The 25422-nt window shown below is 36.8% G+C and overlaps 5 protein-coding genes across 6 annotated transcripts; 1 reads left to right on the forward strand and 4 right to left on the reverse strand.

The window, feature by feature from the left end:
* Positions 1 to 1822: 1822 nt before the first annotated feature.
* LOC114924944 (uncharacterized) lies at positions 1823 to 2269 on the reverse strand. Its single transcript, XM_029291162.1, has one exon. The coding sequence runs from the start codon at positions 2267 to 2269 to the stop codon at positions 1823 to 1825; it is 447 nt and encodes a 148-aa protein (XP_029146995.1).
* A 5531-nt stretch (positions 2270 to 7800) lies between these two features.
* Positions 7801 to 12093, reverse strand: LOC112736618 (uncharacterized). Of its 2 annotated transcripts, none has more exons than XM_025786150.3 (7): positions 11727 to 12093; positions 10742 to 11105; positions 10140 to 10291; positions 9623 to 9718; positions 8859 to 9115; positions 8492 to 8712; positions 7801 to 8348 (listed from the first exon to the last, which is right to left on the reverse strand). In XM_025786150.3, exons 2-7 carry the CDS (start codon positions 11078 to 11080, stop codon positions 7980 to 7982), a joined length of 1434 nt encoding a protein of 477 aa, XP_025641935.1. In that variant the 5' UTR covers positions 11081 to 11105; positions 11727 to 12093; the 3' UTR covers positions 7801 to 7979. The 2 variants fall into 2 exon arrangements, with proteins under 2 accessions (XP_025641935.1, XP_025641936.1); XM_025786151.3 differs by having other exon boundaries at positions 11461 to 11740.
* Positions 12094 to 12222: 129 nt separating this feature from the next.
* Positions 12223 to 13112, forward strand: LOC112736621 (uncharacterized). Its single transcript, XM_025786153.3, has 3 exons — positions 12223 to 12457; positions 12542 to 12704; positions 12838 to 13112. Exons 1-3 carry the CDS (start codon positions 12333 to 12335, stop codon positions 12973 to 12975), a joined length of 426 nt encoding a protein of 141 aa, XP_025641938.1. The 5' UTR covers positions 12223 to 12332; the 3' UTR covers positions 12976 to 13112.
* Positions 13113 to 13567: 455 nt separating this feature from the next.
* LOC112736620 (ubiquitin-conjugating enzyme E2 7) lies at positions 13568 to 17153 on the reverse strand. Its single transcript, XM_025786152.2, has 6 exons — positions 16800 to 17153; positions 16557 to 16659; positions 15935 to 16032; positions 15765 to 15865; positions 14560 to 14637; positions 13568 to 13972 (listed from the first exon to the last, which is right to left on the reverse strand). Exons 1-6 carry the CDS (start codon positions 16840 to 16842, stop codon positions 13895 to 13897), a joined length of 501 nt encoding a protein of 166 aa, XP_025641937.1. The 5' UTR covers positions 16843 to 17153; the 3' UTR covers positions 13568 to 13894.
* A 7125-nt stretch (positions 17154 to 24278) lies between these two features.
* Positions 24279 to 25203, reverse strand: LOC112736622 (osmotin-like protein). The gene has a single exon (XM_025786154.3). It carries the CDS (start codon positions 25201 to 25203, stop codon positions 24436 to 24438), a length of 768 nt encoding a protein of 255 aa, XP_025641939.1. The 3' UTR covers positions 24279 to 24435.
* Between the last annotated feature and the right edge of the window lie 219 nt (positions 25204 to 25422).

The following is a 25422-nucleotide window of genomic DNA, read 5'->3' on the forward strand; positions in this document are numbered from 1 at the left end:
ACCACCGCCTCCAACTCCACCTCCACCTCCACCTCCAGCGGCAGAAAAACAACCTCATTCCACAAGTCAGTATGTACCTCAGACACAATTTCCTACGTCGTTCCCGATACATCAGCCACATTTTGACTCAGGAGAGGGAGGTTCTTTTAGCCAGTTGCTTGGGTTCATGGCCTCAGATGCCGGCCAAGCACAATATAGCCACCAGGCCGACTTCATGGCGGGAAGGTATTCGTTTGACGCGAGGTTTCCATTTTATACCTACTCGGGTGCTTCTGGAGGGTTTGTATCTGGTGATTCTAATAGGAGTGACGGTGGTCGAGGAGTTCTTAATAGTCAAAACCCGAACCGTGTTTCAATGACTATGATTGAAGAAAATACTAAGACTTTTGAGCATGAGACTGCTGAGTACTTAGTGGATGAGCCATATGACGAGGAAGACGAAGAGGATGAGGATGAGGACATGGAGGAGGAAGATGATGAGGACATGGACTAGGATGAAGAATCCCGTAATGATGCAAGTACAATTATCATATAAGCTTTTCCCGTCAATTGATGTTATCATAGTATTGTATGGGGTGTTGTGTAGGGTTGATTAAACTATATAACTGTTTGGTCAATTGATGATATTATGCTCATGTATGGTACATTGGTTAAGGTTGATGTTACTATATAACTGATTGGTCAATCGATGATAGTATGTTTATGTATGGTATGTTTTTGTAAGGTTTATTATACTATATTCCTGCTTTCTCAATTGATAATATTATGTTCATGTATGGTATGTTGGTTTCGGTTGATTATACTATATACTTGCTTGGTTTGATGGTTGTATATACAGGTGACACCTGTACTCCAGGTGAGACAGGCAAATGCTACAATATCAGGATTGATCTACCGCGTCGTAGCGCGAGTCAATACACTCCGTCTGTGTTCAAAAAGGCTGCGAAGAAATGCAAGAACATTGTGAACTTTGGAAAGTGGACAGTGAGAAAGTAGTTGTGGTGTAGTTAGTTTTATCTATGTATCAGTTATCTTTCTTAATGTACACTTTAACTATTTATGTATGACTAAAGTCTCCTAAGTACCAACTAAGTATTGTATTGTATGTTTCAGTTGATGTTCCTTATGTTCATTAAAGTACAATGAAGCAGGTTACGATGGCAGTGTTATGAAAATCAGACCGGGCCGGTCCAGTTCGACTGGAAAACCGATGAACCGGATCCTATATCGGTCCGGTCCGGCATTTGGACCATGCAAGGAAGAAAACCGATTCGAACCCATAAAACTAGGCATGAACCGTTGAAAATCCAGTGATGCAGGTATTCTGACCGGTTTGATCACTGGTTCGATTATGACAACTATGTACGATGGTTCAGATATAATAAAGTACACTGACACAGGTTATAATGATTCGATCACCATAAAGTACATTCACAAATGTTACACCGGTTCAATTATCATAAAGTACACTAAAACAGGTTACGATGGTTCAATTACCATAAAGTACAATGACACAGGTAGCAATGATTCATTTATCATACAAGGCATTCACAGAGGTTACAATGCTTCAAATATCATAAACATCTACTGGGCATTATTGTCGGTACCTGGAGGACCTCCCTGATGACATCTACTACGACTGTGTCCCTCAGCTCCACATTGCCTACATCGCCTCGGACGGCGTAACATACGTGTGTCCATCTCATTCAAGAAGCACGTCATCCTAGGCCAACCTTTGGAAACGCGTATCAGGTACGGGTTTGGTACGAATCGGGGACCATTGTAAGAAGGCCACGTAGTAGGATTCCCTAATGGCCTAAACCTAGCCCCGATAAATGCGTTTGACCTGGTCCATCTTATAAACCTCATGCACATACACCTGCCAATCTAGTCGTTGATTTGCACAACATGCAAACACATGCCGGCAAGGAATCTGGTCCACCTGGAACTCACCACAGTCACATCTTTGATGACGGAGGTCAACAGCATACTCCACTCCACTTGGCATCTCACGCACTTCAAATACCTCATTCTGCCTGTCAAAGCAATTAACCTGAATGTTTCCTGATGCAAGTTGATTTGCATGAATTTTGGAGGTCACATGCTCAGTAAAAACATGGCCTGCATTAATCCTTGCCTCCGCCTCTGCTCTTTTCCGTGTGAACAACTCATTAAGTCTGTAGAACGTTGCTTTCACAAGTGCAGTGATGGGGAGATTGCGTGCACCCTTCAAGACTGAGTTGATGCATTCCACTAGATTAGTCGTCATGTGACCCCATCGGTAGCCACCGTCGAAGGCCAACGCATACAGGGAATATGGTTTAACCAATTAGTGTACGCCTCGCCCCGCTCTCGTAAATGCTGGTAACACACTTCATACTTGCGAACCGTCTGCGAATATCCTAAACAATATCATATACCAAACAACAAATAAGTTTCAGGATGTATAGATTGTTCACAGTTTCATTAATAACAAACTTTGAAGGAATCAATGTTACCTATATTGACGACAAGCTTTTGCAGGTAGGGTGCCTTGAATTTCCTCAGAAAGTTTGATTCTATATGCCTGATGCAGAACATGTGAAAAGTTCTAGGAGGTGACCAAGCTTCGTGACTACGTTCCACAGCTGCATTTATGGACTCATGTCGGTCCGATATAAGCCCCACATCATCCCGAGTCACAACATGTTGACGCAGGTTACTAAGTAAAAAGTGCCAAGCATCAGAGGTCTCTCCCTCGACAATAGCAAATGCAATCGGGACGATATTGTTGTTACCATCATGCGAAACGGCCACTAACAAGCAACCCATGTACTTTTCGTACAAGTGAGTCCCGTCCACCTGGACAACTGGCTTACAGTGTCTGAACGCTCTAATGCACGGGTAGTAGCTCCAAAAGACTCGATGCAATACCCGGATATCAGTTACCAAGTCATCTCCTTGATATGCAGGCATAGTCTCAAAATGTACGACAGCTGATGGCTCCTTATGACACATGGCCTCGAACCATATGGGAAACGCTTTGTAGGATGCTTTCCAACCTCCAAATATCTTCTCAACGGACTTCTGTTTTGCCAACCATGCTTTCCGATAGCTAACGGTGTAGTTGAAATTCGACTGCACTTCTGCAATAACTGATTTTACCTTTAAAGAGGGGTCAGCTTCAACCAACGGCTTTATGGCTTCGGCAATCGTATTTGAATCCAGCTTCGAATGATCCTGAGAAATGGTTGCTCTGGTACAAGTATGACTACCGTTGTACCTCCTAATAACCCAACAGTGCTTTCTGCTGATCATGCTAACTCTGATAAGCCAATCACACCCTGACCCGTACTGTGTACACTTCGCATAAAATGTCAACGGCTCCGACTCATACACACGGTAGTCTACAGATCTTTGGAGGGTATACTCATTCATCGCCTTAATAACAGCTTCCCTGAAACTGAATTCCATCCCCACGACGAATTCACCATCTGCGACAAAAGGAACTTCTGCCAGGAAGGCAGGCATACCATAAGTATTTAATACATGATTGTTTAATGACCAAAATTAAATATTAAATCATCACTCACATCATCAATAATGATATAGCTAAGATTTACATTACGTTATTATCTAAATCTCAATTACATAAAAATACAAACACATTAATACAAATTATGCTCAATAACTAAAAATAAATACTAATCTTTCATATAACTTCATAAATACTATAATAAACAATCAGTTATAAATCCTAATTAACTAAATAACTAAATAAATACAAATTAACTAAATAACTAAAAATAATTATTAATCACCTAAACAACTAAAAATAAATACTATAACAAATGCTCATTAATAAATCCTAATTAGCTAAATAAATACAAAGTAACTAAATAACTAAAAATAAATACTAACCGCCTACATAACTTCATCAAGACTATAATAAATACTTATTAATAAATAAACTAATAAATAAACCATAATTAACTAAATAATAAATAAATATAAATTAACTAAATAACTCAAAATAAGTAACAATCGCCTAAATAACTTTGTAAATACTCTAACAAATACTTATTAATAAAGCCTAATTAACATATTAACTAAATGAATACTGGACCCTAAATACTAATTAACTCAGTCTTTTTATTTTGAACTTGTCTAAATAACCTATTTTTTTACAAATGCTAAACGAGTACTTGCACTCATATAGTCCGGAAACTCCGGAGCATGCATGACTTCCAAATCCAAAATTCGCATAAAAGATGGCTCCTCAAATGGCTCTTCGTTCGCGAGTGCATTTGCAACATCTGTCACTTCGGAGCCACACTGCCGTCGGGTGGATCTACATCTCCATCTTCACCAACGATTTCGTAATTGCTTTCGAACTCTTCCTCACTGTCACTATTGTAGTCTTCTCATAAAATATTTCGGTCGGCCTCAGATTGTTCGAATTCAATGTACAACTCGATGAACGAAATTTGAGCACGACTTTCAATATACATTGAAAACATCTCTTGCATGCTTGCTTCGTTCGTTACATATTTGGTCTGAAATTGGACGAATCCACCAAATACTGGTACAGAATATCTGTATAAAATACATGATATTTTTCTTGACATCTCTGAATCTATCTTCTCACAAATCACGCTTTTAAGCTCTTCAAATAAAATTGTGAAGGGAATAACAACATCTAATGGATCTTCACAAACAAATTTTACTCCTTCAGGTATCTGCAACAAAATCTGACCAAAATAATACACTTTCAAAAGAACTCTATCATCTATTCTTCCCACTCACTTAAACAAAAATAGCAACTTCACCATCAACTTTTTTCTCCAACCCAAATAACCCCACACCAGACCCAGAGAAAGAAGAAGAGAACTCGAACAAAAAGAAGAAAGTTGGATCTGGTCGGCTGTCTTTGGTTCGCACACCTTAGCAACTATATATATACACACACAATTCGGACCAACCGAGTTGTGTATAACCTAATTCGAAAAAATTATAAAATAATGAAAACTCACGGTCCGATTTCCTTTATTGTAAATTAAAAAAAAATTTGGGCAAGCATAAATCGGACCCAGCAAGTAGTATAACGAAATAAAAAACAAATCCAACAAAGAAAACGGACCATCCGTTTTGATATGGTCATATCGCACGGTCCGATTTCTTCTATGTGTTACAAGCAAAACGGATCTTCCGATTTGCTTACAAAATTTTCAAAACAGAGAACTCGGAGGGTCCGATTTCTTCCTACCAAATCTGAGCCAAAACCTGTCCCACATTCCGGTGTAGCACCCCCTCATTCCATATCCCGGCACAACACCTGCCCCTCCTCCATAACCAAAAAAATGAGCTAAATAATAATGTGCGTGAACAATGTGAATAATAAATTAAAAAAAATAAAATAAAAAATGAGATTTTTAATTAATTATTTAATTTTAGAATTTAAAATTTAAAAAATTAGGTTTAGCAATTATGCACATTCATATTACGTATGGTTACATCCAATTTTACCATAATCCCCCAACTTCTGTTTTTTCTCCACAACTCGCCGCTGCCCCCTAAGCCCCGAGAGGCCGAGACTGTGCCGACGCCCACACGCCATACCGTCACTGTCTGGCCGCAAGTCGCTACCCATCCGTAGTCCTTGAAGTCGCAACGTGAATAGCAACCCAAAACTCGCCGCTGCGAGTCCAGCCGTTGCTTCACTTTCTTGTTCTCCGGTCCGACGCTGTCCAGACTTCATCACAAGCGTCGAGTACAAGCGGCTTCTCCGTCTAACCATTGCTCCGATGACTGGTCATGACGCCTTGTCCATGTATATTGGCTCATAGAAGATATTTCTATCAAGACTCTCCATGAGTTGAGCGTAAGGACAGACCCTTTGAGTTCCTGATTGAGATGAGGAAGCTCGCATTCAAGGTTTTCACCACCATCTTTTTTGGCTTTCATGATCATGATCATGTTGACCTTGGCATGGTGGACAACTTATACACAATCTTAAATCTAGGAATGAAGTCCATGGCCATCAATCTTTCTGGCTTTGTATTTCATAAGAAACGCAAGGTCTCTCTCTATAAATTCCCTTTGCCACTGCACCCCCCTCCGCCAGCCGTGCCGACGCCACCCGCAGTCACAGCCGCACCTATGCCTTCCCCTTACGTGCCCATTGATGGATGTTCAGCAGATAGTTATTGTAATTCTTACGATAATAGTTATATATATTTATATATAGATGGTTGTCTGTTGGATTTAGATCTATCTCAAATTTTTTAGATGCCGCAAGGTCGTTGGTGTCCGACAGGTAAGAGAGTGGCAAACAGTTTAGAGAGAAGAGAGTGTCTGAGTGAAATGTTTTGGTAAATTAAGATTTGAGATGATTAACTATTTAAAATAATTATGTAAATTTTTTTATTTAAGTAATTTAGGAAGTATTTGTTACTTTTTTTTTTTCTTGTATTAAGTCAAATTTGTGATTTTTCATTGTGTCTCTAGAATTTAACTGGAAAATTTGTTGTGATGATATACATGCGGTACGATCTCTCCACTAAAAAACTTGTAGATATACTATGCGTCTACCCACCTAGGCCCCAGCCACCACGCAGTCACCAATATCGCCTTTTATGGGTTAGATGGCTGACATTGACGAGATTTGACGAGATTTATTAGGTTTTTGAATTTTTTTTTTTTTTGGAAACAAAGAATTCGAACCGAATCCTTCAATTTTTTCTAATGATTAATATTGTAATATGTGGTCTCTAATCTTATTTTTTTTAAGTGGAATAATAAAAATATTATATAATACAAAATCACTTTTAACAACATCTCTTAATAAAAAATTTAAAGAATTCATTCGTGTTCCAATATGGCCATATGTGTAATATGTTGGAAATAATAATAATAACACATAAAGGCTGTGGGATCCTACGTAAGAAAGTAGTATACTACATAAAATACTACAACTCTTCAACTCGTGTGTTATATTACTTATATCTTTAATCTTTCGGTTAGCTTCGCCGCTCTAGATCAGTTTCAATTTCTTATAATTAGTTTTCAAAAGGTGGCACTGGCAGCATGCACCTAACATTCTTTTCTGCAAAGTGAATGCTACCTCGGCGCCTATCGAACATCACATAGTGCTAAGTGCTAACATATTTTAGGGTCGTCCTTGAACAATACTTGTTAAGTAAGGAATATTATACTGTTTGTTAATTAAACAAATCTTAATTCTCAATTTATTATATTTTATATCAATTATCGAGATTTAAAATTTAAAATTTAAAATTTAAAGTACAAGCTGTACAACCTACACTTGTACTTTTTTCCAAGCACATTAACATTCGTCCATATTTTGTCACCTTATGTATACTCTTGTAAAAGATTAACGACATGTTAATGAATACTCTAATATAATATAAGGCGAGGAAAATGTATTGTTATACCAAAGATGAGTTGTCTCATATATATAGGCATACAAACATACGAGTTTTAATCTCCAAAGAGAATGAAGAACAATTATGTGTTATAAAAATAAATTACTTTCAGATTTGAGATCATGAGAAGATATCCAAAACCCTCTTGCGGAAGGAAGAATCTTAAACGCGTCTTACAATTTTTCAGTTGAAATAATTATTTATCATCCATTAATATATACTCCTTTAAATTACTAACAATACCGAATACCATTGATATGAAGGAATGGCTGTACAGGTTAAAGATAACTACAGTATACCATGCAAAATTGAAATAACATCTTAATGCAATCTAGTATATTCAAAATCCTTTTCACCAATGAAAACAAAGAATCCATTTTTCTACTATAACGTGGAACCTTTGATATTATTCTAAAAGAAAAAACACAAAAATGTGTTTTATAAGGAAATAGTACAAGCTTAATTGGAGATATTTCTATCTGAAGACTCCACCTTTTATTTCAAAAAACACTTGGTTCTCTAAAGATTTTATTCACCTAGATGAATGAAGGCAATTTAGACCAAACGATTTTCAGGAGTGTATATTCCAGCAGAAATAGCTACCAAAACCCAAAATACTAGAATGCTTATGATGGCTGTTTTCAACCACTGGTCATATTTATTGTTCTGCTGCTCATCCAAGTCACTATTAGATGATGAATGCAGTGATGAAGAATCCTCATTGTCACTGATATTTATCTCCCTATGTATGCTGCTGGTTCCAGTTGCACCAGGTTGGAGCACATGCCTCTTGCCAATTCTACAACATACAATGCAAGTGCAGGACCCTCCAAGGTATGCTGGTAGTGTCGGCAGATTATCACGAAGAAATTTCTGATGAATCTCTCCTATTTTCAACTTTTTCCTGGTAGTTGGCTTTAAAACCTATATTCATTTAGGAAAATCAGCTAATTCACAAAGATGATTATACAAAATGTACCATAAGAGAATTTACAGAGGCTATTTCTGGAGCTAAAAATATTGTACTCAAGCAAACAATCTTTCGTTGAAATGTAAGGGCAGTTTACCGAAATAAATGTCTGGGCAATGACTCGAACAACAGATGGTAGTCGTATGACAAACAAACCACCAAGTCGATTAGGAAAGTGATCTTGCAGAAGGGAAGAACAAGATCTCAAGGTTTTCATGGGAATTCTCAACGGAGATAGCCCTTCACAGTCCACCAATACTGTAATCTGAGGGTTGTCCGCACTGACCAAGTGCAAGACTCCATATTCAACCTGTGATACTGAGATAAAGACATTGCAAGTCATTAAACTGAAGCATGAAAGCAATACACCTAGAGAACCAAACTTGTTATACAGAAGGAATTCGCAAATGTAAGAGAAGAAGGAAGAAGGTATTTTTTGGAAAAAGAAAACAATCAAAACATACTAACTGCCTGAGCAAATTGAGGTCTATCACGAGACACCAATGATCTACAAGCTAGGCCAAGCCTTACAATAAGGCAAGGTCTTTGCATCACATCAAACCCATGCCAGAACACCAAACTTGACCAACTCTCTAGCTCTTCTTCTGACAAAATTTTGTAACTCCCCCGCCATTGAATTGTCTTCTTGATTGCTGTAAAGAAGCTTGAAACGTCATTATTACAAGCTGAGTAAAATCTGTGGAGCTCATCGTCATCGATTCTGCATAAACACTACTAAATCATGGTCTGCTGCAACATGAGACACCAAGAAATATGCAAGTAAATATGCTATTGCTATTAAGGCAACTCCAGCCAGGATTTCAGAACTTGTGTCAAGAAAATCAATTTAAAACCAAAATGACAACTAACAATTGCCTTAAAGCTACCAACTATATAAATGGAATATCTAATACTTCACTATTGTAGAAGTATGAACTTCAAAAGTCAATGATGACTATCAAAACTGAGTACACCAGACTTAATTTTCTATACTTTTTTTAACATATTCAACACTTTGAAAAGAGACAAAATGCAACCGCTGATAAATTAATACTTTGTCCTGCTCCTTTTCCCCCAAGACAGGAGAAAGGGGCAGATCTACTCCGCCACAATAAATCACAGAATGACTGTAACTGCATGAACATCCAATAACCAGGTTTGAAATGGAATTATGGAAACATCTTGACATATTGTTGGAACTACGCACATCATAGTAATCATCAAATACCTTTCTGGCAAACTAATCCCTTGAATTTCCAACTCTTGCTTGAGCTGAGTCAACCATTTCTCATATTCTAAAACTTCAGGATCGCTCTCGCTATGACTGCAAAACGATAAAAAAACTAACTTAAGTGCTCAAGAAACGAAATGTATAACATTAAGAACAGAGAAGTAGCATGGCAAAGCCGGTGAATCAGAAGTGCCTCCAAGAGTTGGTTTGGTTTTTGTATAACTTATTTGTGAAGGTACAAAAAAAACTGCAATTTATCAATTCCCTGACAGATTAATGTCAGAGAACCATACATCTTCAAAGTAAATAGTAAATACCAACATCTAAGTTTGATAACCCTCTAGCAAGAATAAGCCAAATAGTTAATAATAAGTCAATGAGCAAATATATCCACTCACCACAATTCTTAAATGGAAAAAACATATATTAGCAATGCAGCCATGAAACGGGGTTAAATAGCACCGATTAGCACAATTCTTAAATATAAAATACATATTAGTGATCCAAATCATACCCTATACTTGAATTGGCTGGGACTGAAGACAGATCTGCAGATGCTTCTGAATCATGGGGATCAGTAATATACTCTGGTGTCCCATCACTACATTGTGATTCGTCTGTAAAAACAGTTGCAATGGAAAGGACTAATAATGGTCTTGATAGTACCTGGTTGCAGAGATACTTATTAGCTACTCACTCTTGTGAATATAGTAAAACTTGTAAGTTAAGGGAAGAGGTAAGACAACTTCACATGAAAAAGCAAATCGAAAATACTAAATCAGTTTCATCTAAGCTAACCATAATAGTCAAAGGGGCCCGAGGAAATACTGTATGCTATATCTCTGATTGCCAATGGTGAAATAATAATATAAGCATGGATAGATTTCTCAAAACAACAATGTTGATCTTTCTTTATACAAAACAAAAATAATTTAATTTTGATACACCTTCTATGTAAAACAATTTTAAACCGACATTGCACCAAAGCTCATAAGACAAGGAAGAATTATTTTTTGAGAAATGCATCAAACAAATATGAAAAAATTTCACGAAATGCATCTCAAACAAGATTCCCTAGAAGCACACGAATATAGATGAATTGAGTCAATTACAAACCTGCATACTTCTGACCAAACCCTTGAAGGGTGACCATCTCTGAATCCATTTAAATGGTGGATAGACAAGGATTTGTAGACCCTGTAAACCTCGCCATACACATGGACATCTACTCTTGGATACCCTTCTTACGGCCTCTAGTGCCGCAACTTTGATTAGAAAAAATGTGAGACGGCCTACAGGGCTGCTTCCAAATCCATCACGGGTCAAAGAAAGAAGGTGTTCAGTATTTCTGTGTTCAAAATCTTTGGGGCGAGATGCCACCAGAGGCTTTTTGTAAGTAGCATTGTTCGGTTTAGCAGTCACGCTCAAATTAGAACCTTCCACCCTCTCTCCCATGTAAATCGATGTCAAGTCAATGTCTCTGGAAAGCAGCAGAACCCAACAAAAAAAAAGAAGCAAAAGATTATCTATCATATACAAGATTAAGATCAAATATATCCAAATAAATGTCTTGACAGTTGAAAATGATATCTGTTACTATCAAGCAACCATGAATTGGGAATAGCAGCTCAATATTTTCAAAAACCAAGAAGCAAATAAATAAAACAAACATAAATAACAGTTTCAAGCACAATCGAAGAGACAAGAAGCATGAATTTCACATCAATTTAGCAATATATATATATATAACAACTAGCAAGTGCATCATCTTCAACATCTATTTTTTTTTCTATTTAATTACAATAAGGAACATCAAAATGAACATAGAAAAATACCAATAAACCATCATTTTCTCTACACAAGACAATTCTGGCACAACTCGTAAGCTACAAAAGCAACTACAAAAGCAGAAAATCAGTATGATGCCGATTGCTGAGTTATAACATCTGATTTTAAATCTGGCACCAAATTGATATGAGAATGTTACAAATTTGGAAAGAAAAAGACAAAAAAAAAAAGAGCAAGGTGTTGATGCAAACAAGGGAGAAAACAGTAAACAATAATAAACATTCTGAATTCGGAATCAGCTGGAAAAATTGACCTGAAAAGTGAAAAGTGGATATGAGCTTGGAAATGGATCGCTGTTGGTGGTAGTTGGGGGATGGAAACAAAATGGTGCTTGTTTCGTTAACTTTCCAAGTTACATCACATTCGCGGATCATTTTAGTTACTGACAATGGAAGAGGAGGAGGTGGACGAGGTGGAGGAGGAAGAGGAATGCGAGGAGGGACCGTAACGTGATACGTGGACGGTTGAGATCGTTTGATTGAGACGTTAACGTGCATCCAAGCGTTGTTATTTACGGATCCAACTCATCTTCGAGTCTTGGATTTGGCCCACCCATGGACCCTTCCCTTACTACTAATGACATGACACAATTACCGAACTCCTCATTTAATTTGTTTCCTTCCGAATAAGTCATTATTCTGTATATTTATCAGTTGGGCTTGTGGCCCAATTGATATGTTTTTGGTGAACAAAAAAGGCCAACAAGGTTGCATGAAGAACACGTGGCAGGTGGGGGCAGAGGATGAATTGCCACGTTGATGGAGAGCAATCCGCGACGAAGTTGAAGAGGAGGAAGGAGCGGTTGTAAGCATAAGCATCTAGTGTAATAGGAGGAGATCAAGATCAAGAAGATCGATCAATGGCGTCGAATCTGAGTCCTGCGTTCGCATACACGGTTCTGTACGTGAAAGACGTAGCAAAGTCCGTAGCCTTCTATTCGAAAGCATTCGGCTACACTGTTCGTCGCTTAGACGAGTCACACAGGTATGTGTTGAGTGTTGTAGTGTTGTATTCTATTCATTTTCATGTTCATGTTCATGCGATCCACACACACCTTTTTTGAATTAGATGGGGAGAGTTGGAGAGTGGAAACACCACAATAGCATTCACGCCACTGCACCAACACGAGACCGATGATTTGACTGGATCCGTCCATGCTTCTGGATCCGGCCATGAAAGGCCACCTCTCGAGGTTTGCTTTGTTTACTCTGACGTTGATGCCGCTTTCAAGGTACATACATATACTACGTGCATTGTGATGTTCATTTTATTTATTATTATTCCAATAAGGAATGGTAGTTAATCTATTTTATTGAACACAAAGCTTTAGACAGAGTTAGGAAATAATGGAAGTGATGTTGCAGTGGGCGGTGGAGAACGGAGCGGAGGCGGTGAGCAAGCCAGAGGTGAAGGAATGGGGACAGAAGGTAGGGTACGTCAGAGACAGAGACGGCATCGTCATCAGAATGGGTAGTCATGTCAAGCCACCGAAACAAGATTAATTACATCATTCATCAACCTCCATGCCCACCATATATGATATGCTTTTCATTTAGGACTCTATTGTATGATCATAAATACAACCGTCACTTAAACTTAATTAGCTGCCAATAATAAATGAATTTACTACTTGCTTGTATACTTGTGTTCGTAGTCAGGACTCCAGAGAGAAAACCAACTTTAATGACACAGTAATTAACACATCTTCGTAATAAAAAATCGATGCCTTGCAATGCAATCACTAGAACCAAATGCACCCGCAGAATCGCAAGTTTTCACTTAATCATTCATACTCGAATTAGCAAGAATAGCAAACTTGATTAAATGCACATTTGCTACCTGACAATGTGTTTAATATATAGAGAGACAACCTTAACATGAAAAATAAAATGGCATCAAATCAGTAAAGATAAAGCCACTTATTTTGCAGTTTTAATTTTGGTGCAGAGAATTCAGTATGCTAACCCAAAATTGTATATGTTAAAAATTTACACATTTAAAATTTTTCAAATGATAATAGAACTGATTCTCAATACTCAATATTGCCAGCACCACATATTGACCATGTTCTTAACCAATGCAAAACTCAACCTCTTGGAAATCGCAATCATAATAGTAATATTCAAAAGAGTATACGACCAAACTTGGCACCTAAACTCCAATTTTAATCCAAAAAATAAAAAGGTTATGACTTGAACAAAGTATAATTTCAATCAACTAGTCAAAACACCGGCCAAGACACTTAGAATACAGTTTGTTTTCCAAGTCAGGACTAACAAAGGGCCATGTAGTGAAGAACGACATGGAGCTGAAGAAACAAGGATGTTGATAACTTCCAAGCCAATTCATTACACATTTTAAGTTATATGTCCTTCATGGTTCACAAAAGCAGGCAAGAGGCATGGTTTAGGCCACCACCAATCACAACATTTCTTGTGACTTCCTTACGCATCGACTAACCTTCTTCTTGAAATCATCTCTCCTCTCTCTCCATTCCTTCTGCAAAATATTAGATCACATGACTTAAAACAGACTAAAAAGGGCATTCAGATTATCAAGGATGACCAGCACAAGAGGCCAACCAACATTAATAAAGACAATATAAGAATGCATGATTGGAAAAATTACAGAATTGGATGTTAAACCATACAATAAAGTAACAATCTCAATTTTGTCACTCTTATGCTTCGTAGTTAAAACATTAAAATGCTTGATTTTCCTCATTTTTATGCCCGTTTAGTAGCTTGTTGGAATCACCAATACCTGCCAAACCACCATTCTTTTTCAATACCCCCCCCCCCCTTTCTCTTTCACTTCAATTAGTAGCCATACACAACCTTTGCATGATGCAAATCCAATACAGCAGAATCTAACACTACTGTTAAATAGGAGAAAATAACTACTAAAACAAACAGATCATATATGGAGAGGATCCAAACCATCTAATAACATAAGACTTGCATTCTATAACATAGAAAATAGACTACAAAGGCAATCCAATATTTATTAAACAAAACTCTAATGAGAGAAGGGAGAAGGTATTAGTAAAACACTGCAAAAGGTAAAACAACAGCGGTCAAACTTACGGCAGCTTCGACGTTTGCTGGAGATTCATCATTGGGGCTCGAAAGCATTGATATAATACTCAGCACTATACTCTCTACCTGCAAAATAACAAAAAAAAAAAAAATTATTCTTAAGTGGGGATTTCAGATAGTTTCACAAATACATAAAATCATTGATTGTAGACAAGATGTGGCATAACAATTCCAAGGAAGTCCATCAAAGTTATGAATTGCAAACCAACCTATGTTTTCACTTTAAAGCTCTAAAATCCATCACAAACTCAAAATCGAACTACTAACTTGCATTTCAATCTACCCACATTGAAAAACTAACTACACTTGTAAAACATGAAAAGTCTGGATTTGTAATCTAGTAATTTGACAATATCCCTTATTGTTTAGCAGTGTAGAGTATCAATAACTCCATCTTTCCATTACTAGTTGATCAGCCCAAATGCAATGGTGATAATGCAAATTCAAACAAACAAAACATCCACAACATGACATATAATATAGAGAAGAAAAACAGGTAAATCTAACTAAAATACCACAGCATAAGATTAGCTTCTTTAGGAGAACACAAGGTGGTGGTGTAGTGCTATTGAAGTTAAACAATGCTGGGTTTCAATATTATAGCTGTTATAGTGTTATATGAGGTTTACTCATTGTGGAAAAATTGAGCTTTACAATGCTTGTTGTATTTTCAATCTCAGGCTCCACTTTTCTTGATAAGAAATGTAAGATATGAACATTATCTACCTATTCTTTTAAGGGGGTAACAAGAGAAGCGGGGACAAGAGAAGGAAAGGGACAAGAGAAGGAAAGATACAACGGCAAAGATCTCCATACTACCACAACTTATTAAACCAACTTTAAATGAAACGCAGATATTACACGAGAATATTGATATTCAAAACCCCTTTATAGTATGCATATCATGCATAGGGCCAAACCACAAGAAGAAAAATGAGTAAGACAACTGCTTCATATGATAAAAGAAAAAGCAGGAGTTGGGAGATACCAAGTTTTTTTTTTTTTTTTTGAAAGAGAGATACTAAAGTTTTAACCAGAAAAATCTAAAACGATATTTAATTGGTCATATCAAAGCCAAGCTGTAATTTTAATGACGAAAGCTCGAACTCCCATTAATTCAAAATGAACATCCTCCACTCTTGCCAAAGCAAATTAAAACAACTAAGCTAAGAGGTGTTTATATTCTCACATACCGTATGAACAGGATTCCAGCGCTCACTTGCAAGCTCATAACCATTTGGATCGTCACCGGGAGGGTGAAGAATTGATATGCAAACTCGACCATCAGGATATACTGCAAATTATACAGCAAACTTCAGTCTCATGTAGTTCAAATCAAAACGATACCACAAGTAAAACTAACCATTGGGGTGCCATATCTCGGAAGTGAATTTCACTGTTGGTGGGCTGTTTGGGTAATTGGATGGAAAGCTCATGATGGCATTGAAAAATCCCCCCTCACTATCAAACAATGCAAAACAGCAGCAGTGTCAGTAAAATCCCAATGCTAATAAAGAAAGAAAACAAATAATAATCAAATCATGCAATGAAAGGAAAGTAGATTGGTTTCAATCAAGGGCATCTTCAATCATTCCAATAATAAAAGAGAGGTATGAAGATAAGCACAATGTTGTGCTATCAAACAACCCAATCATGAAGGAAGGGTCTAAGAACTAGGGCAGGCAAAACACAAGCTCGTTAAATAAAACACCTTTATCAACCAGAAGAATGAATGAAGAATCCAAAACAATCAAATTGAATACATGATCTTTAACAAAAGAAAAAAAAAAGGAAAAACCCCTGCCCTTGACTAAACCCCTCATGAAAACACACAGTTCGCAATCCAATCATCAAGAACCAAAATAAAAAACCCAAACTTACAATCGAAAATCACAAATATTTCAAAAGTAGCAGGGCATCCAATTATCGATTACAACAATCATACAACAAAATAAAAACATTAAATTTGATTAAAAGGAGCTCACTAGAGAGTATCGGGAGGTCCAATTACGGTTACACTCCATTCAAAGATGTTGCTTTCATCGACCAAACCTGCGGAGAACCCATCAACAGGGTTCTTGCAAAGATCTGCAACCAAAAGGAACAACAAATCAAGACATAGCGGAAAAACCACGCAATAACAAAGCCACCGCGGCATCAATTAAAAATTATATATATACACACAAAACAATCGAAGATTGTAGAAAAGGGTGGATAGGGTTCTGAACCTTTGAGCTGTTTTTGAAGGAGAAGGCTAGCCTGAGACGCCATCAAAAGAAACGATTAGAGAGAGAGAGAGAAGGGTGCCAAAGAAAGGAGTGAGAGAGAGATTGCGAAACAAAACAGAGAACTTGAAAAGCCGACACTTTACGAATATTTATAAGGAGAGCGAACAAGTGGGATTTAGAAGAGAAAATACGCGAGTTCTTGTTATTTTGAGTTTATATCTTTCTTTTCTTCTCAAAAACGATATGATAAGATATTTTGGGTTCGGATTTTCGGGTTTTACGGTTCAAATAATTACTGTTTTTTTCAGTTTCAGGGCCCTTTCTCTTCCTATGCCAGCGGGCCGCTATTTTTCTCTTTTTGTTTCTAAGATTCTGGTTAGTTCCCATAAAAGAAAAAAAATTATTCGTTGAAAAATTTTAGTATCTCTATTAGGCATTAGCTCATCTCGAACTTGGATTTGATATAATTAAATTAGAAGAATTTTTATAATTATTCAATTAGATATATGTTTAAATAAAATTTTAAAAAATAAGGTTAAAAATTAAAAATATTGGTTTAAAATCGGCCATATCATAGTTATCGGAAATAGTGTTTGATTTTTAGACTATATCAAGTGGATCCTTGCAATCAATAATATCTTCACGAACCTATATCATTTGTATATTTCTTTTTATTTTCGAAGCTATGATTGTGATACATAGGATCCTTTTTATTTATATTTTTATTTTTAGTTATGATTCATAGATAAGCTTTCATAAATAAAATAAAAAATAGTAACTTTCGCAGTTTTTAACTAATATTTTTTTATTATTAAATATTTTTAAAATATATTAACACTTTATTTTATCGATTTTTAGCAAATTGATGGTGATTTGATATTTAATAATTTGGGAGTGAAATCTACTCCTTTTTGCTAGTACCAGTTTTCTAAAAGTGCATTAAAATTCCTTTAATTAGAAAAGATTCGAGAAAATTTGAAGACATAAATAAAGACTTTGAAAATAAATTGACTGAAATTAAAATAGATTGCATTGAATTTAAAGAGAGACAATAAAATGCCTCCGATCGAATAGAAGGACTTTTGAAATAGAAAATAAAGGTTTCAAAAGGGTTAAGTATTGAAATCGTCCCTAAGGTTGGGGGTGAAAATCAAAATCGTCCCCAACCTTTTTTTGTTATTAAAATCATCCTCAACGTTACAAAACGTTATAAAATCGTCATTTTTCATTTCAATATTATTTTTTTACCATATTACCCTTCATTATTAATAAAAATAATTAAAAATAATATTAAAAAATCAAAACAAACCCCCCTCCCCTCCCACCCCTCGACCCTCCCCCCTCCGCCCTCCCCCCTCCCTCAGCCCACTCCCTCACCCCACACCCCTCAACCCTCACCCCTCATCCCTCATCCCTCATCCCTCACCTATCACCCTATCCACCCAATCACCCCACAAAACAAATTAACAGCAAATCAGAAGCAGAAGAAGCATAACAATTTCAATAATCACATCAATTTCAATAAACAATAATTCAATAATCATCAACTACAATTTTAGTTTTCAGATCTAAAAGTTCAATAATCATCAAGTTACAATTTCAGAAGCAGAAGTTCAAGCAAAGCAGAGGAAGAAGCAGAAGTTCAATAATCACCAATCATGTATATGTTCTCCAAAAATTAAAAAAAGAAAAAACAAAAATAGGAAGAACGAAGGGTGGCGGCGGCGCGGGTTGGACGCAGGGGCGGCGGCAGTAGAGTGAGGGGGTGAGGGGGTGAAGGAGTGGGATCTGATGAAGAGAGTGAGGGAGTGAGGGAGGTTTGGGGTGAGGGGGTGAGGGAGTGAGGGAGGGGGTTTGGGGTGGAGGGAGAGACGAAGAGATCTGGGTGTGGGTGTAGGTGGGGGTGGGGTTTTTTTTTTTTAATATTATTTTTATTAATAGTTAAGGGTAATTTGGTCAAAAAATAGAAAATGACGATTTTATAACGTTTTGTAACGTTGAGGATGATTTTAATAACAAAAAAAGGTCGAGGACGATTTTGATTTTCACCCCAAACCTTAGGAACGATTTCAGTACTTAACCCGTTTCAAAACATAAGATTGAACGAGTAAAAGTAAATGTTGCTTGAAAGATAAACTTGCAAGAAAAGTAAAGTTCGCAAAAAATATAAATGAAAAATAAAATAAGTGAAAGGAACCCTACAGAAAATTGATTCGAAGCAGACTCAAAAAGTCACTGGGATGTGAATATGCGTGAGTAATTTCTGAAACGAAGTTTCAACCTCTGTATCTTCGAGCCTTCTTCTATTTATAGCCAGCTCCTAGTCAATCGAATCAAAGTGTAACCTCCACGTGCGTGAAAACATATGTAACCGTTCCCGCTTCTTTAGTTTAATCATGTAACATTTGAAGATCGATCCTCAAATCTCAGAGTCTTTTATCTACCTCAATAATTAACTTATCGATCCGTCACACTTATCGGACTCTCACTCATCATTTCCAGCCATCAAAAAACCTTCTCGATGTAAAGTTCTTTCAAAGGACCCACTTACTAATCTTCGAATAACTCTCTTCCTCGAAATTGATCATTTTCGACTAACAAATTGCCCTATAGGATTAATGTGTTATTCTCGATAGCATTTTGAGGACAAAAAACACTTAATCCTAAATATGCAATTAACTCAAGGCATTAATTATCCATAAATGAAATTTACTTTCCCTTCATTTACTTACATCTGTCCTTCACGATTCTCATAATCCTTCAATTTCTTTCTCCACCACTTCACCTTCTCCAGAAAGTTATTTCATTTTCAAATTTTGAACTTCCTCTTCTAAAATGCTAAAAACAACTCTATTTAAAAAATTAAATTTTCTTACCATCATTCCATCCTTGTTCTCTAAAACTCCAATTTCTTCTTCTCTTCCAAATCTCTCGTTCAACCTACCTGCATCCATACTTCACCATCATCAACTTCTTGATTTTTACCCAAAAATGGCTACTTCTTCATCTCACAACACTCCTACTGTCCAAGACAAAAGCAAAGGTCCTACAACTTAGGTTCAGGTACCACCAATTTTACGAGTTTTAAACCCATCAAATGATGAAATTATTGAAGACCCACAACTTTTACTGGATGATAAAGGATCCTGATTTCTTTCACTATTGATGATGAAACATGTTGCTTTATTGGCCTCATTCAAACCTTAGAATGTGCCAATAAAAAGCTCGACTTCTTTTCTAATGCCAGAGAAAAGGATTTACTCATCAAACGGGATCTCCTTATTGCTCCTTTTATTCACCACAACAAATCTTTTAGGAACAACCCCAAAATCACTTCTCGAGGAGTGGATTTTCGAACTTGGCATCAACGCCTCGAAACAGTAAAGAAAGATGTCTAGAAAGATGTGTGTATCTATGATCTCCTTCTTCTTTCTCATTTCTCTCCTACCACTCACAATTGGATGATCGGGGCCGTATTATGCTTATGGAACAAAACCACAAATAACTTCCACCTTCCTTATGGAATGGTAGGGCCTACACTACTCGATGTAGCTGCTATCACTGGCCTTCCAGTAAACCTCCCTGAAGCACCTTCCAATATACAACCAGATCAAATATACAAAATGTCTATGAAAACCTCTCATAGTGACTTCATCGATCATCACATGGGCCATGAATTGTTAAAGAAGCGTCCAGATGCAAAAATTGTTCCTCTAGTTAAATGCCATAGTTTTTTGTACTGCTAGCTAAATGCCATAGTTTTTTGTTAAAGAAGCGTCCAGATGCAAAAATTGTTCCTCTAGCGGCTTTGTTACATGAAGGCTACTAATTGAATTTGGCCAAGTTAATCTTAAGACACCTGTTCGAGGAACTTGGCCATCTAGTCACCTGTCTTCAAACTAACTCTTCATCCAGTGTGGGAGGTCCTCTTTGACTCCTTTAACTCTGACTAAATATTGTATTTGAGAAGTACATGCAAAAAGATGGAGACAGTACTTTCGAAAAACAGCACATCAAATAATTTCGTTTAACCCCTCTCCAACCAAAATTTGAAAATGCCAAGACAGCTGAAGACCTTTTTTGAACTGTTTTTTCTCTGTTTCTTTCTTGTAACAACTTCATCAGCAATAATTTAAACTCTACCCCTTTTCTGCGTTGAAACTGCGGCCCTGCATGGTTCGAACACCTTCTCTTTCCTTCAGATGACGGAGAGAATGAAATGATCAACTCGACCTGGGCACATATTCTTGTTGTTCAAGTAATCCCCATAGGATTGCCCCAATATAAGAAAGAACAATTTAAAGTGGCCTTCTATGCTCCTCACTACGTTGCTAGACAACTAGATTTTTCTCAAGCCATTTCAGTACCTGTTCCTTGGAATAACCACACCCTATGTCATATTGAATTCATTTCAAAAGATGACATTGATCATTACCTTGTAATTAACCGACAGCACCGAAACAATTATACCCATATTCTCTATAAACGCAGCTCATTTATCACTAAATCCTTCTCCGAGTGGTGGAACAAGTACTATTCTCAGTATGATCGTACTTTCGATCAGATAAAAAATCCATCACTGAGAATCATTCTAACTGTTGAGAAAACTCGAAGTCACAGCACAGCAACAACAACCAAAGAAGAAGATTCAAAAGATTCCAACAACAACTTCTAAAAAGGTAAATTTTCGACCAAACTTTTCTAAACATTTTTTTATCATATTCATTCGAATGCACCTCGACTCTAAACTTTTTATTATTATCAGATTCAATCATCAAGTGAAAGTTCCTCTGATGAAAGCGAGCAACCAGTACAACCAAACATCTATGCTCATTCCCAAGAATCTGATTCGGAAAATTATTCAGAAGTTGCATTCCCTCATCTCATTCGAAGAAAATCCATCCCGGTAATTTTATGTTAATTTCAAGATTTTCACATAAAAAAAACCATAACTTATAAAACACTTCTTTCTTATTTCAGATCGAAAAAGTTACTCAGTCTGTTTCTGCTCCTTCATCTAACCCTGAATCGGAAACACAAGGGGATTAAGCAAGACAAACACAACAAGAGTCTCACTCCTCTGCCTAAACCGTGATCTTTGCTGAACCCATTCAAATCATCCTACCTGAAACATAAGTTCTAGTCGATTTCACCCAAGAGCGATCCTTACCATTAGAAGATCAACCTATTGAAGATCCTTTTTCTCTAATTCAAACTGATGCCCTTCACAACCCTCCTGTTGCACAGAGCCCCGAATTACCTACTCAAGATACAGGGAACGTCCCCTCTCTTCGAAGAATCTTAAGCCCAGACAGAACCATTGAGCTTTCTTCTTCACATGGTCCTGAACCATCACCTGAGATTTCTGATATCACCTCTGAATCTTCTGATGCTAATCTGGTTGAACTTGTTGCAGTTCTAACACAAATCGTTTAGGAAGATGAAGTGCCTCTTTTGAATTCAACCCCTGAGGACCCTTCAACATCAAGCCTTCCTTCTGAACTCACCCGACACACTCTCCAACAACTAACCACTCTTATGAGGCTTTTAACACATGCCCTCTCAGAATGGACCAATCAATCAAATCTGAATTCTCTCATTTTTAATATTCTGAGTTCTTTTCTCGAATTTCAAATTCCTCCCCAATTTTCTGCTATAGTAAAAAAGTTTATAAGAGTTTCCAATGACTGTATCATTGTCCTGGACAAGTTGCAAGAGGCCAAGAAAAAAGTGGCAAAATTCAAGAGTGAATCGGAAGAAATTGATAAGGTTCTTTAACCAATGAAAGCATCATGCGAAAAATATTATTTGAGGATCACTCAAGCTTTCAATGTTCAAGCCTACTATGACAAACAAGAAGAAGAACTTGAAGCATAATTAACCCGAATCGAACAAAAGTTGGCTAAAATTCAAAAAAGAAAAGCTGACTTAGCTATCCCTTTAACCACAGTTCAATATAAGCAACAAGCAATCTTCAAAGAACTTTGCATTACAAAAGGTAAATTAAAAGAACTCAATAAACAACTTGACAAGGCTCAAAATAAAGAATATGAACAAATCGAAGCACTTTTCGCTTTGAACAGTGAGAGAATTCAACTTTATTTCGAATGATCTGAATTTCTGGCACCCCTTATTCCACCTACTTGAAACATTTTCTTTGTATAAAGACTTTTCATGTGCTCTTATATATTTATTCATATCCCTAATCTTGATTCTGTATACACCGATATTGTTTCAAATATTTCTCATTTATCAATTTAACCACATTTTCAGAATTGATATCTTTAATTTGATATGCATTTTTAAAGTATAAATCAATCATTTAAAAAGATTCTTCTCAAGTGTGGAATCATTTGTCAAAAAATTTTAACTTCTTTTCTGTTGATAATATAACTTTTAAAACCAACTCTTTTATATTTATAAATTTTACTATCTTAATTTAAAAATAATTAATAATATATTTTTTTAAATAATAATATAATTTTAGATAAGTCAGAGCCAAAAATTCACTTCAAATTGTAACTCAGTTCAATCTTGTTAAGAAAGCGTTTTCTTATTATAATTGGAAGTTTTGCTAACTCATGACACGAGTATTAAAAGACACATAAATTGGACACATTGCATTATGTGTAAGATTATCGTGACTTTTCATTTCCCCAAAAAGAAGATAACATAACACCACTGAATTCATCCATATAGCTTATTACTTTTCATCGTTTCATCAAACGGTGGAGGTAGGTCTCATTCATTATCCTGCTAGGGCTTTACTACTTTGAACTCTCTTTTCTTTTTATCTTTAGAAGAAGATAAGGAAAAAAAATTGCCATTTGCCACTTGTATTAATAAACAGCAATTAACCTTTTGTCCTTTTCAAAAAAGTTACTAGAACTATAATTTTCTTTGGATTTTTACATCAAAAGCGGAGAAAGCCAAATGAGCAAACACGTGACAGTCTCAGCACTCAGCAGTGCTGCATGCAGCAATTAATAATGCAATTTTGTGTCCACGTAGTATTTTCTATTTTTAATTAAAAATTTTTGTTTTTTAAGGTTCTCTTATAAAGAAAAACTAATTTGAAATATTATTTACGGGTAAAAAAAAACAGTAAAAAACATGGATATAACATAATATTTTTAAATCCCGCTAACTTATCAACAAAATTTCTGCCAACTTCTATTAACTCTTATTTATAACTGTGTTTAATGAAAATGTCTTTGTGAACGTATTTAATAAAAATAATTTTTTTATAATTATGTTTAATAAAAGTATCTTTATAAATATAATTTTTAAATGTGTCTCTTTACATGTATATTTAAAATATAATAATTAATTATTATTAGCAATAAATTAACAGATAATTATACTTTTTTTTTTTTTGAAATTCAAAATATTTCGAATTCTCGATACAAGAGCCAAACAATGAAAAAGCATTGGTCCGTTTGAAACTCGATTCTAAGCAGTAAATTTGACAGAAAGTACTAGAAATAGTAACCACTGTACCCTTGATCAGTTCATCACATGAAGCTCAGGCACAAACTCCATACATAACATTTTTGACTCCAACATTGTTCACACTTCACACCCTAAACAAAGCACTAAACTTGAAACTGAAATACACTTAAAAACACAGAATATTCTAATGACAGAAGATGACCTTGAGTTCACGCGGAGAAGAACACTGATGCATGAGAGAAGGTGTGTCGTGTGCGAAGGTAAAAGACTGAGGGCACGCGTGCTTGAAGAAGGTGGAATACACCGAAGGCTTGCAAGTTTGAGGGTTGTTGAAATGGTTCCGGCAACACAACTCGTCCGTGTGAAAAGCCTCGCACCCACTCTTGCAAGCAACCACGGGGCCATGACCAGAAGGCACACGGTGTTGCAACGTCACGGGACACGTGGCAACCAGATCGCTCCGACAACCTACCACGGGGCAAACGCCTTTTCCCTCGTGAGGCGTGATGGTGAAAGGGACGTTGAAACCGTCCACCACGCTCACGCCGTACGACGAGTAGTCGCCGGCGCCGTGGTGGACCTCGAACTGGGCTAAGGTGGCGGGAGCGGACCCTCCGGCTCCGTTGCACTGGAGGCGGCCGGAGCAGTCGCCGGTGGCGCAGGTTAGGCGGTTACCGGGGTAGGAGGTGCAGCCGGTGCGGGCCCAGACGCGGCCGGACCAGTGGGTGTCCGGGAAGGGGATGGAAGTGTGGGTGAAGTGGTGGAGGGGGAAGCCGCCGCCGGCTGCGAGGACGGGGTGGCCGGAGTTAGGTTGGATGGCGGGCCAGACGGTGTAGTTGCAGTTGTTGACGAGAGTGAGGATGAGGGAGTTGGCGGGTGTCAGGAGGAAGGTGGTGGCAAGCATTATTATGAGAAGTGAGTAATGAGTTGAAGAAGAAGAAGAAGGAGCCATTGCTGCTTTTTGTTTGTTTGTGGTTGTGAGGAAGACAAAGCAGAGAATGGTGTTTGTGGTGTGTTTGGTTGAAGGTATTTATAGGCACAGTGCAATGTTATAAAATTTGAAGCTTTAATAAATGAAAGAGATGTTTGCAAGAAATTAAAAAATTAGCCTAAATTAATCTATTATTTTATATGAATTATTTTTAAAATAAATATATAATATTAAATAAAA

This window comes from Arachis hypogaea, chromosome 13, assembly GCF_003086295.3.
Source record: "Arachis hypogaea cultivar Tifrunner chromosome 13, arahy.Tifrunner.gnm2.J5K5, whole genome shotgun sequence".
NCBI classification, from domain to species: Eukaryota; Viridiplantae; Streptophyta; class Magnoliopsida; order Fabales; family Fabaceae; genus Arachis; species Arachis hypogaea.

Bases quoted from the DNA above. Each gene is read 5' to 3' on its own strand.
- LOC114924944 (XM_029291162.1), bottom strand. From the start codon at position 2,269: ATGACGACTAATCTAGTGGAATGCATCAACTCAGTCTTGAAGGGTGCA.
- LOC112736618 (XM_025786150.3), bottom strand. From the start codon at position 11,080: ATGGGAGAGAGGGTGGAAGGTTCTAATTTGAGCGTGACTGCTAAACCG. The intron at 9,719-10,139 runs GTATGATTTGGA...ATCGTTTTGCAG, and splicing joins CCAGCCAATTCAAGTATAGG to TCATAGCGAGAGCGATCCTG. The intron at 9,116-9,622 runs GTATTTGATGAT...GTGTTTATGCAG, and splicing joins GGGATTAGTTTGCCAGAAAG to AATCGATGACGATGAGCTCC.
- LOC112736621 (XM_025786153.3), top strand. From the start codon at position 12,333: ATGGCGTCGAATCTGAGTCCTGCGTTCGCATACACGGTTCTGTACGTG. The intron at 12,458-12,541 runs GTATGTGTTGAG...TTTTTGAATTAG, and splicing joins CGCTTAGACGAGTCACACAG to ATGGGGAGAGTTGGAGAGTG. The intron at 12,705-12,837 runs GTACATACATAT...GTGATGTTGCAG, and splicing joins ACGTTGATGCCGCTTTCAAG to TGGGCGGTGGAGAACGGAGC.
- LOC112736620 (XM_025786152.2), bottom strand. From the start codon at position 16,842: ATGGCGTCTCAGGCTAGCCTTCTCCTTCAAAAACAGCTCAAAG. The intron at 16,033-16,556 runs GTGAGCTCCTTT...ATTGTTTGATAG, and splicing joins GGACCTCCCGATACTCTCTA to TGAGGGGGGATTTTTCAATG. The intron at 15,866-15,934 runs GTTAGTTTTACT...TATAATTTGCAG, and splicing joins CGAGATATGGCACCCCAATG to TATATCCTGATGGTCGAGTT.
- LOC112736622 (XM_025786154.3), bottom strand. From the start codon at position 25,203: ATGGCTCCTTCTTCTTCTTCTTCAACTCATTACTCACTTCTCATAATA.